This window comes from Prunus persica, chromosome G1, assembly GCF_000346465.2.
Source record: "Prunus persica cultivar Lovell chromosome G1, Prunus_persica_NCBIv2, whole genome shotgun sequence".
Classification (NCBI taxonomy): domain Eukaryota; kingdom Viridiplantae; phylum Streptophyta; class Magnoliopsida; order Rosales; family Rosaceae; genus Prunus; species Prunus persica.
The window spans coordinates 29901440-29915533 of record NC_034009.1 but is presented as its reverse complement, the minus strand read 5'-3'; the positions used below and the strand labels follow the sequence as shown (position 1 = coordinate 29915533).

At 39.6% G+C, this 14094-nt stretch overlaps 2 protein-coding genes across 2 annotated transcripts; one reads left to right on the top strand and one right to left on the bottom strand.

Moving 5' to 3' along the window:
• Window positions 3170-8176, bottom strand: LOC18788688 (putative leucine-rich repeat receptor-like serine/threonine-protein kinase At2g14440). Its single transcript, XM_007221925.2, has 9 exons — window positions 7851-8176; window positions 6673-7725; window positions 6446-6596; window positions 6262-6333; window positions 6104-6172; window positions 5322-5390; window positions 4839-4916; window positions 4078-4286; window positions 3170-3839 (listed from the first exon to the last, which is right to left on the bottom strand). The coding sequence occupies exons 1-9, from the start codon at window positions 7927-7929 to the stop codon at window positions 3736-3738; spliced, it is 1884 nt and encodes a 627-aa protein (XP_007221987.1). The 5' UTR covers window positions 7930-8176; the 3' UTR covers window positions 3170-3735.
• LOC18793431 (probable galacturonosyltransferase-like 3) lies at window positions 11655-13913 on the top strand. The gene has a single exon (XM_007222116.2). The coding sequence runs from the start codon at window positions 12119-12121 to the stop codon at window positions 13373-13375; it is 1257 nt and encodes a 418-aa protein (XP_007222178.2). The 5' UTR covers window positions 11655-12118; the 3' UTR covers window positions 13376-13913.

The following is a 14094-nucleotide window of genomic DNA, read 5'->3' as shown; positions in this document are numbered from 1 at the left end:
TTTTGTTGACTCAAACAAAAGCAAATGCAATACAACCATTGGTCCTTGGGTTTTGGGCCCCACTGTCCCCTGTGTGCCACATAACTCATCCCATTGGCTGAGAGGCCATGCCTCACAAAGACTTCCTTGGCAGTGTTCTTTCCATACCCACAGTTCACACCAGTCACATTGCTAGCTAGCTAGCTAGATCTAGAGAGATAGTGTAGAAAAAAATAATAACTGAGAATATTATTCGCTTCTAGATACACCTGCACTGTTTCAAGTCTTTTGACCCACAAATTGAAGCAATGGGGTCTCACTGATTTTGACTTGATCAACTGAATTTGAATGATATTTTGGGCTTTTTGGCTTTTTTTTCTTTCTTTCTTCATGCTTTAATGATTGTCCGCTCTCAAATTCTCTCAATCACAGAATCATTTGCATTTCAATGTCGGCTTAATATAGTTTTATTTTGACATGATGGATTCTTTATATTTCACATAGAAGAATTATGCGTGAATTGACCGTCAATCGTAAACGTGTATTACATGCGTGACTTACTTATCTCTAACAAAACTCTCAAGAGTTTCTATTCATATTTCGACTAAACCCGTTGTATTGCAAGAGGAAAAAGAAAAATGAAGAACATATTTTCTTAGGGTTAAATCAGCAACTAATGACATTTAGATGGAAAAGATAACAACAGTGAGGCAAAGCTTTCCCCAAATGCAAGTGGGTCCCAGTATATTATTAGTAATGGACTAATGTGAGGTTATTTATGTTGCCGACATGGCACGCATGAAGTTAAGCCTCATAGTCAAATTAAGCCTTGCCACTTGGGTTGGGGTTTGTGGTTGGCTGGCTACCAATTTCAATTTGCCAAAATATATGGCAACAAAACAAAACAAAACAAATAGGAAGCGATTGTGATTGTGTTTTGTTTTCTTCTGTTGCAGATAAGCATTTACCTTTCTCACTCAGTGCAACGTCATCACCCCGCCATGCCATGCCACCACTACCTGCCAATATTTTTATTTTTATAATTTATAAACACACACTTGCCAAATTATGTGGGTGAGTGAGATGAGACAGTAACCAAGTCATTAAGAAAATATAATACGCAAAACACGAGGTCAAGCAAGCAAGTCAACAAGTCGTATGCCAAACTATTTTCTTAATTTCGTGGATTACTAATTAAGGGAACACTAATTACTGTTTTGAATTGGAAGTTAAGGTATGTGGTGAATCGGTCTAATCAGGGGGTTAACCAGTGGAGTAAAACTCATCTTAAAATATCATGGAATTTTAAATAGATTTTTTCTTTCTTTCTTTCGTTCATTCATTGTAATTTGTAATTGGGAATTAATAATTAATTCACAAGGGTTTATTTTGGTTTTGAATTAATAATCGAATTTAAATGTCTAATTAATAAATTTATTAATTCAAAGTCAAAATATAATATCTGACTCTGATCCAGAAGGGTGGTTGGACGTGGAAATATCACACTCAAAAACAACAAGAATAAAGAAAATAATAATGCAAAACCAAAAACCAATTCAAGTCTTTAATTTAAGTTGTACGTCTCAAAGTCGTCGCCAAACCTTGTATTAAAAGGAGAGTCAACTCAAACTTGCGGTTTCATTTGATGAATTTGTTTGTTTTGATGGTATGGTGTCCAAAGTCAAAAGCTCAACGCAGCTCTCTTCTTCTCTACTTTAATACTTATTCTTGGGAATTTGTAAACCATACATTTTGTTAGGTTGATGCCGCCACCACCACCACCACCACCACCATCCCATTTGATCATTTGTTTTCAATCAAACCTGACCTGACCAAGTTGGGCCACTTGATCTCTCTCTCTCTCTCTCTCTCTCTCTCTCTCTCTCCCTCCCTCCCTCCCAAGTCTGCTTGTTGACAAAGTCGTAGGCTGCAAATTGCAAACCCTACTAATTAACGATAAGTGAAGTGCAAATAATTAACACATGGTTAGTGTTGCTTGATAGAGAAACTTGGGTTTTCTCACTTCATTCTGATGAATTGAATTGGCCTAATCAGATATTAAGTGATAAGTGTTTGCTTAACCATCAAACTGATTGTGGCGGGATTAACCATAATCAAAGTCATTTGGTCTTATTAGTACTTGAATAGTTGTATTAATTAATGATTGGAAATTGAGATTATTTGAAGACATGACATGATGATGCATCATATTCTTTTGAACAAGCAGAGAAGCAGTCCAAGAAGCAAAGACCCATGACTCAAAGTCCGCTCAAACTGAAAGAGACAGGCCAACGTGGATTATTGTTGATAAGCATAATTTAAGGACTGCATGCAATGCTTAAGGACTTGTTTAATAGCAATTAATCCCATCCCAGCGAGTTGATAATCGTGATCAGCTCAATTAATTAACTTTAATTTTTGACAATTTGCAACAAGTCATGTGTGAAAGCATGAGAGATTCCTTTTTATTCAGACACTATAGGTCTCTGGATGAGAAGATATATATAATTTGTGTTGGTTTTGGTTGCTGGTTTTGCTGCTATTCTAAATCAAAGTCTAAATAAATATCCATTCAAATTTGGAACGTTGACATGAAGAATGAGCTAGCTGTAGAGAGAGATGAGATCAGGTCATGTGGTCTTTGTTTTACAGCGCCCGGGTCTCTCTCTCTCTCTCTCTTCCAAACGGGCTGCCTAATTTGTAATTTGCAAGTTTTAATTTGTGGTTTCCAGTGATGAAATGATGACTTTTGCAATATCTTTGTCAAAATGGCAGCTAATCTAATCTCACACTTTGGGAGGTCATCAGGTTAAGAATTCCATTACCTGCTGCTTTGTATGTTGATTAGTTGATTCAAAATATATGACTGGATACTTATTTTTTCAATTTTATAAATTATTATAATGATTAAATTTTTTTTATTTATAACTTTTTCTACCAAACACAGGTGAAAATTCTATCACGCTAAGCAACAATATTTTATGTCCCTAATAAACAAAAATAGTTGAGCTCTTACTTTCTCATTATTAGGCACATATGAAAACTTTTTCCTCTCGTGGATAATTGGATTGGAACTGTACTAGAGGAAAATCCACCAGAAGACACTGCTAATTGCGTATCAAGGTTGAAACTCAGTTCACAACCGCAGCAGATAATAACAAACGGTAGAAAAGCGTATCTTAGTGAAAAATAAGAAAAAAGGAAGACTATATTTTCAGGGGTTTACCTCAATTATTCATCAGAAAGAACAAGCCTGCCAGTTGCTTAAATTAGCGTTATGAAAATCCACTACAAAAATTACACATTTCTGCAGGCAAATACTAATCTGACTAAAGATCAGTCAGTGCATGTAGATTTAGTGTGGGAGGGGAAAATTAGACCAGAAATCAGTAACAATGAAACAGCGACCAGTTGGTAGAATTGTGAGTTCCATTTCACGCACTCAACTATAAATTTACATCAATATATCCAACAAATGCTGAGACTTTGGTATAAGATGGCTGGGGCCTTATGCATTTCGTTTCGTCAGTCAAAATTTTTGATCCATTGTATTCTGCGGACTGGCTTCCGGAAGACTTCATGCCTGAACAATTGTTCCAAAATGCAAAAACCATGAAGCCGACTTCAGAAGCAGGGGTGCTGCTGTCCACATCATAATCGAGAACTTTGTACAAAACACTATCAAGTTCCTCATTGTACGTCTTCTTGGTAAGTGAGTGTTAAGTTTGCTACTTTCTTCTTCGAGAAAACACTTCGTTACCGGGGAGTAAAAGGTGTTAATGCCTTGGCATGTTGGCTCTCCATTTCAAGAAGCATCAAGGACTTCTGTCTCTGATATCTGTTTCTCTTAGCAGCAAGTGCTGGAAGAAAAGCCATTAATTTAAAAAAAAACAAAACAAGAGAAAGAACCTGTCAGTAGAAGAATTTCAAAAAATTAAAGCATTATATCCAACTATCTGATTAGCCAATAATGTCTAAGAATTCCCACATGAATAAAAAAGTATTTCTGGCTGTCACAAGGAAACCAAATGCTAAAATAGTTTAAGAATGCAACTAAATAACAAAATCTAAATAAGATTGAACTTATTTCATACTCACACATTAAGTCTTGAGGTAGGCCAAAGTCATAATCATTCCTACGCCTTCGGATGCAGATTATGTATAACACCAACAGCAGCAGACAGAAACCAAAAACACATGATACGGCTATTGCAATTTTACCCTTCTTAGATAAGCCACCATTTTCCCAAAATAGAGGGCAATCAGGCAAAGATGGTACCCCACATAAACCTTTGTTACCGTAGAGACTGTCAAAGAAACACAGTAGCTCATTGGTTAAACATGCAACAAAAACCTACATTCCAGATTAATCTTAACCAACAGAAACAAAGAAAGTAAATGCAACGCATGTGATAAACATTAATAGGTTCTTGCGAACTGATGTAACTCCTAGACAAGGTTTGTAACACAACTCATCATCCCTCTTTCAAGAAAGAGGTCTTTGGTTCATCTCCTAATAGATTACAAATCTGAACCCCCAAGGCCAGCCAACCCAATGGCCAACAAAATAAAAAAGAATGCCAGGCTATAGCCCATGTTTTGAAGTACAGCCACAGGAACCAAAAATGTTTTAATACCAATAGCAAAATTTGGACAGTATTCAGTGTCTTTTTCAAAGTAATACAGCAGGTTTCATATAAGTTTGCTGGTAAAACAATATATACATACATATTACATTTTAAACCTTACCAAACCAACAAGCATACATACAAGTATAGAGAGAACTTAGAGCTTCATCAAAATTTGAAATCATATGTCAAAAGGAGAAACTAATAATATAAAATTAAATTACGACATACTCAATAGATCCACCATGCACACCAATCGAATACAACTCCTCTGGTACTTGGCCTTCCAATAAGTTATTATTCATTAGCCTGTGAACAGAGAATGTGCATTAACAATATAGAAATAAACACATGGAAAGCGTCAGGCTAATCCAGGCAATGCTTCTTTCACATTGTTAGTTAATGGAAATTACATACTTTATATATGAATGATAAAATATTAGCTTAAGAATTCCTATAAAACATCCACAAACGACAAGGCTAGTAAGAAAGTATTGACACCTTTCCAAACTAATGCATTTGTCCCTCGCAGATTAACAAGAACTTACTGTGTGGAGTGTAGTGTGTTTTACTCAACAACATATATTTAACATACTTGGCTTGAGTGTTGGTAACATTTCAGTAGAAGAATGCCTATTGATTGCGAAAAGCACAATGGAACAAAGCTCCATTATCACCAAATGATGGACACAAATATACAAGGAAACTACTTACACAAGCTGAAGATTTGAAGTGGCTAAACTCTGTGGTATAGACCCGGAAAATTGATTGTCTGACAAATCCCTACAAAATAGCAGTGTACTAAAAATAAATAATAACTCGGAAGCACATAAACGACTAGAAAAATAAAAGCAAACATCAGAAAATGTTAACATACGAAATTAACAGGCGTGCTATCACTTTGCAAAACTTAAATATAACAGAGTTTTTGTGAGAAAGGAAAAGGAGGAACTTTTCCAGAAAAGAGTTCAGCAGAAGATTTCGCAGGTTTGTTTATCACACTGAAGCTACCATGAAGAAGGCTAATAATAAATATACACATCGAAACTGATATGACAACCAAAACAAATATTATAATCTTCAAACAGATGCAACTCCTAAGTGAATTGATGACAGAGAAATGTTATTTAGAAGAAGAGTAAGAAAGGGGCCAAGAAAATTGCTTTTGAAGAAAGGATTCCAAACTGCTTGGTAAACTTGTTTCATCAGTGAAGCAGAAGAAAAACACAATCCACGTTACTTCTTGAATTGTAAAATAGAAAAATAATGCATACGAACAATGGAATACAGTTTTTTCAAGTCACACAGGGAAGGGATATAAGAAAACAATAAAAGTAAGATTATGCTCAACTGAATCAAAATAGATGCTCAGCCAGGAGATGTTCCCTTAAGGAACAGTTTTCAGTTACACAAGAACATCAAAATAGAATTTATCTTTCACAACAAAGATCAATAAGTATTTCTACTGACATGGCAGCAACATGAGTGGGACTTACAGCTTGTTGAGAGATTTTTGGCCTAGACCAGATGGTAATGTGCCCCCCAAAGAATTAGAGCTTAAGTTCCTGTATATTTATATTTAAAAAACAAAAACAGTATAAGCTGAAGCTGTAAAGGATATCCACCAAAAAGTAGTTTTGCAGTTGATACTTACAGGCTTGCCAAGTTTGACAAGAGACTAATCTGGTCACTGATAAACCCTTTCAAGCCTTGACTTCCAAGATCACTGAAATACGTGATATAATTACTTGAATGTGTAATGCATTGGCCAGTGATTTGCATCGGGTTAAGGTTTGAAATTGAAAAGAAAACAAAGATTAAGAGAATATATTTCTTACATTCGAGATATGACGAGGGCGGTTTCATTCTTATTCAGATGGCATGTAACTCCCTCCCAAGCATCCCAATTCGTAGGAGCACAAGGATCACCATTCCACCCCATTCTATCAGGAATGCGAAGTGAATCCTTCAATGCTCTCATAGCAACCACTGCAAACCAATCATAATCCTTCAAGGCTTTCATCATTAATCAAACAATTAAATAATAAATTGGGATTAATTATACCTTGTTCTGGAACCGTCGCAACATCAGCCGGAACCAGAGCGTAGTTCTCAAGCCCACTGATCAACGCCGCACCCGCCACACTCTGAAGCTTCACGCTCAGCACCGTGCTGCTCAAATTCTTGACAGTGTATCTCCATGAATAAGCCGCGAAGTTCCCGACCTCCTTGAATATGTCAATTCGATTAACATTCTTGCCGTTGATGAGTATATCGAACACTCTCTGCCCCGACTTGGTCACGCTCGAATCGATCTCTGCGAAATGGAACCACAACAAGTAATCGAGCTTCGCGTCCACCTGCAATTCGTACACCAGTCCTTTGCCGTCGACCAACGTCGCCGTCTGGTACAATTTCATCGGGAAATAGTTAGGGCTGTGGTCCGTGTTGGCAATGGTGTTTCTTGTGGACAGCGATCGGACCGTGGAATCGTCGTCGGTGGATCGGACGTCCTTGTCGTTTTGCCAGGAGCGGCCGAAGAGATCGGTGTCGTTGCTGAAGCCGGGGCCGAACTGATCGGAGCCGCAGGTGAAGCGGCCGTAGTTGACGAGAATGTAGTTTTGGCCGATAGAAACAGCGTCGTAGGAGGCGGGGTCGACCCGGATGAGCTGGAGAGATCCGATGACGGGAGGGTCGGTGGCAATGCTGTAGAAGCAGACATCGGCCTGGGAGTCGGAGACGAATGCGAAGAGATCGGAGTAAGCGCCGGTGCGGGCGAGGTCCTCGGGCCAAGGGGAGCGCCAGGAAAAGACCAAAGTGCCCTCGACGGAGACGTCGAAGGAGGGGGAGTGGGACTTGCCGTCGTAGTTGTCGTAGACGGTGAAGGTGCGGATGTAGTAGCGGCCGGAGGGCAAATTGGGGATGATGTAGCAATTCTTCTTGCCGGCGGAGAGGGGGAAGTAGCGGAGGGTCTTCTCCTGGGGGTGGCGGAACTGGAGGGGCTCGGAGACGACGGAGGTGGCGCCGCCAGTGAAGAAGCGGTCGGAGAGCCACGCGGTGTTGAATGGGTCGACGGAGTCGGTGGGGCCACCGCAGTCTATGTGGTAGGAGAGTCCTCCTGTGAAAGAAAGAAGAAGTAGAGTTAGTGACAGTTACAGAGTTGGTTAAAGTAGTTGGTCAGAGAGAGAGAGAGAGAAAGAATGCGCGTAATGGTTGTGGAGTGTGGAGGGTGGAGGTTGTTACCGTAGGGATAAGGTGAGGCAGAGGAGGAGGAGGAGGAGATGAAGAGAGAGAGGGAGAGGAGGAAGAAGACGAGGCTCATTCTTTTCTTTTCTTTTTTTCTTTTTTCTGTTTTTTGGAGGGAGTGGGATGAGTGTTTAGGACATGACTGATTGACACTGATGAAATTGGAGGTAAAAAAAAAGAAGAAAGAAAGAAGAAAAGGCGGAGATTGGAAGGCGAGATTAGCGGGGAAGACGAATGAATAATAGAATAGAAGGAAAGTGAATGCTGGTCCAGATTTGGACTTGGGGTCGAGTGAGTCGACTTATTTCAGTAGTGGTGGTTCGGTAGTTAACGAATTAATTAATTAATTAAATAGTACTGATTTGGGGAGTTAAATCAGGGATTGAGACTTAACGCAAACTTACCACTTACTTTACAGATATAAGATATTTTTAATTAATTAAAGAAGATTTGTTTGTTATTTTGGGTGAACAGACTTAAAATGGCCTTGCTGGTGTGATGCTGAGGAAGGAGGGCTTAGTGGCTGTCCATAAATGGGAAAGGGTTTGTCAAATTTTGAAGTGATTAAAGTGTTTTATTTATTTTGGGTGTGGAAATATTAAATAAATAAAACGAAATGAAAAGGACCTTGTCAAATAGTAGAGCACAGCAGGCCTCACGTGAGAGAATAGTAGAGTATGATGATCGGAACTTGGGAAGCCGGAAACCCAAAATTCGGAAATTGCAGAGTAGCAGGAGGAGGATGGCCATGGCTCTCTCCTCATCCGGGTTCAGTCTTGCACTGAAACCGATGGAATGAGGTGGGACCCAACACAAACCAGACGATTGTTGAAAGCCCCAATATACGTTTGACTACGTCTGCATCTTCCATTAAATATACAGTGGCTTTCTTTTTCTTAGGCTGGCAGCCATGCAAGCCAACACAACATTATACAAGCCTTTTTCCTTTTTCCCTTCTGTTTTTTCGCGCGTTCCTACTACCAGACGAAATTTCCCTTGCAACTTGCAATAGCACTTAGAGATGGGACAAAACCCACGTTGCTTCATTATATTTATTAATTAAAACGAAATTAATTACAAATTATAATTATTAATTTTGATTTGAAGGGTATAAATAAATTCCGACAGTCACCCAACCCAACCGCCGCCCTCAGCTCTGCTACACACTCAACTGATATTAATATGCTTAATTATTCCACTAATTAACAGGCCTGTCTCTTCTAAACTAATCCACCGTGTTATTTAAAATAATTACTTGTGCCTTGTTTGCTAGTTGTTGCCTTGTATTTATGGATGCTTGGAGTTGTGTTGAACTCTCTGTGTATCCGTGACCTATGGTTTGTTGTTTTCTGCAATTAAAAACATTAGAGACAAATAATTCTATCGTGCCCAAATATAGAGACAAATCACTGTTATGTCATCGACTTACCTCTTGTTTAATATTCTTCATTTCAAAACCTAGTAAAACGCTTTCTGTAGTAAAGAATGTCTTTGTTTTGTTTTAAATAAAAATATTATAATTATGTAAAGTAAATCAATCATCCAAATTGTGTAATTTTAAGGCTTTCCTTCAAAGATTATTTATACAAAAAATCGGATTAATTGGACATTGTTTGGTCATTTAACTATCCCACATTCTCATTTAGTGTTATGTAATGAAGTGCATTTTCTTTTGCATATTATAGATTTTCAAATAACCTTTGATTCATATGATTTTTGGCATGAATAACTCTTAATGAATAGCAAATATGGACTTAACTAAGTTGATTAGAACGGATGTATTTTTCAATCGATACCCGAATTTGAATTCTCTCTTTTGTGATTTATAATACATTAAAGTAAAATATTGTTTGTATATAAAGTACATATATTTTGTGAGGGAATTTTTGAAAAGTGAGGATTGCCTCCCCAACCTTATTCTAGATTTGTCGCATTCCATGAGTTCCATCTTTTCCGCGACAATTCCGCTCTCAAATGGTTTCGTATTGTACATACCTTTAGCTATATGCAATGATTCTATCTGTGTGTGTGCTTTTGTGGGCTACTTGTATATCCCACCAAACCAAACTAAGTGGGCTGAGGGGCGGGTTTAAAACTGAGTGGGCTGTCAGTCTGACTTTGGGTACTGTGGGTGGGTGGGTTGAGTATTTGATTTTGAGATGAGTCATGATTAGTAGGTTCGTTTGGTTCATGAAAATGAAGGTTTGAAGATAGAAAATAAATTGCTTTCTCATGTTTGGTAAGTTCAAGAATGAGAAATTCCTTGCATATGGGAAAGTAGGGAGAAAAATGAAGCCATTCTCCTCTCATGGGTTTTGTTTTCCTTCTCATGAAAAAGTTTAGGAAAATAAGCCAACATTAAGTACACATTTTTCATGATCATATTCTCTCCTATTAATAATTTAGAATTACAATATAGCATTAAATGTGTTTTTTTTTAAAATTTGATTTCATATTGGTATTGAAATTTTTAAACAAACTTTGTTTTACATTCCTACACAAACCAAACATGTGAAATGAAATAAAGTGTTATTTATCGGTTACTTTCACAGGATTACCAAACATGAAAAATGACATGAAAAGTGATTTCCCCTCAAATCCGTTCCGTTAATCAAATAGAGTCTTAAGGTATCAAATAAAACTACCAATTCCTGCCTTTCGAATTGTGTTATGAGTGACACAATAATACAATAGGACATGTCAATTAAGAATTTAATATACAAAACAAATACCACAAATATAAAAGCATTTCTTAAAACAACAACTGTCCACATTTAACATGTTAAATCACGTCCCCATTAACATTATTTAATTAAACATGACTCTGATGATAATACCTTTAACATCGACTTGTTATGTATGTTATAGCCAAGGCTTTCCAGTGGCACCAATCAATAATGAATGACTTTTAGAAATCAAAAATTCATGTAACACAAATACACAAACAGAACCATGGTGAGGTTTATATATGTATATATGGTCGTGACATTTTCATGACAAATTTTCATTAATTTAACGAATTGTTACATATGGCATAAAAATTGGGGGGATTCATCACATTCATATGACAACTGATGTGACGCAACAACAAATGAATCACTAATTTACGAGGTAGATAGTTATTGCCAATGTCCGTGGTGGTTGCCAATCAACGAAATTCTAATATTTGTTTTCTATGATGTAGAATACAACAGGGGCGATGTTGCCAAATTGCCAATGGCCATTTAAATAATTAACACAACTACACAATTACTCAAACGTAAGCGAAACCACCGATGATATGCATTCTAGGTCTAGCTGCCAAGCCAGCCGGAATGGAATAACGGATCTTATTCCATGTGGCAGTTGGAGCAGCACAACACAGAACCCTCTTAATCGCTCATTTCCAGCTGTACATCATCCAGATCAAGATGGCAAAGCTAGTCTAGAGTTGCTTCTATCTATTGGGTCCCTCTTTTAATTTTATTTTTTATATACACAAAAATAGTTTTAAAAATATATTTTAAATGAATTTAATATACGAAAAGAGATATTCAATACAAGAGGTTAACTCATTGTCCTAATTTTCTGGCCAAACCGTCAACTCTATACGGTCTTCAATTTATAATGCAATGCATGGCTTGATGGCTTTCCCATTTATCAAAATTATGCAACGGTCGAAATCAAATTCAAGTAGAATAGTAGCAGTAGAGTGCATTTGTAGCAAGTGTCTGCTTTAATCACTGAATCACGGAAGCCTCTTTAGCCTTTATTTTCATCCCTAATCTAATGTTGACATCCAAAAGCATTCAATTACATTTTACCATCCATCTATCGCTCCCTATAAAATAGATACAGATGCATTCACGTGTAATGTATTGGGATTTGCATTGCATATTCATTTCCTTAATTACATTTTACCATCCATCCATCGCTCCCCACAAAATAGATACGTCACAAAAAAATCTTATCTTATTTGCTGCTAATTTCAGGCCACATTCCCTAACTTCAACTCTTAAACAACGCCGAGGCGGCGTCTTGTTACTCTAATCCTATATTAATTCATCCCAGTAATTCATTTGAACGAGACGACATGACGTCCACCGTACGCCTCCCATCGTACGGCCCATTTGATGCCTACCGTGAAAGCTTTAACCATCCACCACAAGATGGCCACGCCTTTGTCCCCAACACAACTAACAAAACGACGCGTCTTTCCAGCCTGGCTTTTGCCTTTGCGCCCCCCCCCTCCCTCTCTCCTCATTCTATTCTCTGGAAAGAAATGAATGCAAAATCAATCAAAGTATCATCTCTCTCCTCTTTCAGACTCCATTTCCAGGGCCCCACAACACCAAAGCCCCATAAAATACCAAAATTACCCTCTCACTAAAACATCACTTCTCTCCTCTCCAAGCCGCACCCCATTTCACACTTCAGAGTCTAACCCTCACTCGAATTCCCTACACCACCAGACCATGCCACCGGACCATGGTCTCCTCTATTTCCTCCTCATCGTCCTCGTCCTCACCGTGACCGTAAAATTTCCGGCGACATCTGCCGCCGTCCAGCTCCCGAAGTTTCGAGAAGCACCTGCATTTCGGAATGGAAGAGGATGTCCCCGGACCGCATGGTCCTCACTGGACCAGCACTCCCACTACAATCCCTCCATCATCCACATCGCCATGACCTTGGACACCACCTACCTCCGCGGCTCCATCGCCGGCGTCTTCTCCGTCCTCCAGCACGCCACGTGCCCCGAGAACATCGTCTTCCACTTCATCGCCGCCTCGCACCACAATCGCCGACCCTCCGACCTCCTCAGCCACGTCATCACCTCCACCTTCCCCTACCTCACCTTCCACCTCTATCACTTCGACTCCAACCTGGTGAAAGGCAAGATCTCCTACTCTGTACGGCGCGCCCTGGACCAGCCCCTGAACTACGCGCGAATCTACCTCGCCGATCTTTTACCGTCGAGCGTCCGCCGCATCATCTACTTCGACTCCGATTTGATCGTCGTCGACGACGTGGAGAAGCTGTGGAGCATAAACCTCGGAAGGCGCGTGCTCGGCGCGCCGGAGTATTGCCACGCCAACTTCACCAACTACTTTACCCCGAAATTCTGGTCAAACGCGGCATTCGCGGCGTCGTTTAAGGGTCGGAGGGCGTGCTATTTCAACACGGGGGTGATGGTGATCGATCTGTGGAAATGGAGGGAGGGAAAGTACACGGAGAAGCTGGAGCACTGGATGAGGGTGCAGAAACGGTGTCGTATATACGAGCTGGGGTCGCTGCCTCCGTTTCTGTTGGTTTTCGCGGGTGACGTGGAGGGAGTGGAGCACAGGTGGAACCAGCACGGGCTTGGCGGTGACAACCTGGAGGGGCTGTGTAGGGACCTCCACCCTGGGCCCGTGAGCCTGCTGCATTGGAGCGGGAAGGGGAAGCCGTGGTTGAGACTGGACTCGAAGCGGCCGTGTCCGTTGGATAGCTTGTGGGCCCCCTATGATCTGTACCGTCATTCGTCGTTGTTCTCTGATAGCTGAAGCCGCATCGTGATTCACGGAGGCTTGCGCTATGTCCGACGATCTCTGCTCTGCTGGCACGCGACGGGGGCGGTGGGGATAAATCCGACAATATGAATGTCCTTTTTGTCTGGGCTGGTTTAAGGCATTCGGATTTACAGCGGTTAAAGGGGAATTTGACTGGCAATGGCGGGGGTAGTGTTAGTGGACACGTGTTGAAGAAAAAGGAATGGATTTTGATGAGGAAGGTGATAAATCGTCGGTGCGTGGTAAGAATTTGAAATATCTACGAAGGCCAAGTATGGTCTGGTAATTATGGTAGGTGAAGTGGAATGGCCCAATGGCCCAATGGCCCAATGACCCAATGGGTGGGTATTTGGTGAAGATTTGGAAATGAAAGATGCGCATTCTTTTTTGTTTTTTTCGTTTCTTTTGTGTGTGTAAAAGACTAAAAATAGATATTGTAGGTAGTGGAAGTGGAATGTATCAAAGGTGTTTACTACTTTTCACTTTTGGAGTACAATCATTGAAAAAGAAAAAAGAAAAAGTTTCTTCCCAACCTACCCACTTGTTTCTTTTACTGTAAATACGGGGGCGTTTTGGTTGTTAGGAATTTGTTAGAACAAAGTTCGGTTTTGCAAATTAAAATTGGGTGATACATACTTGTGATGAAGAGGACTTAGAAGACATATATCATTCATAAGTTTCTTGTTTTGAATGGGATGTTGTGATGCCTCAGA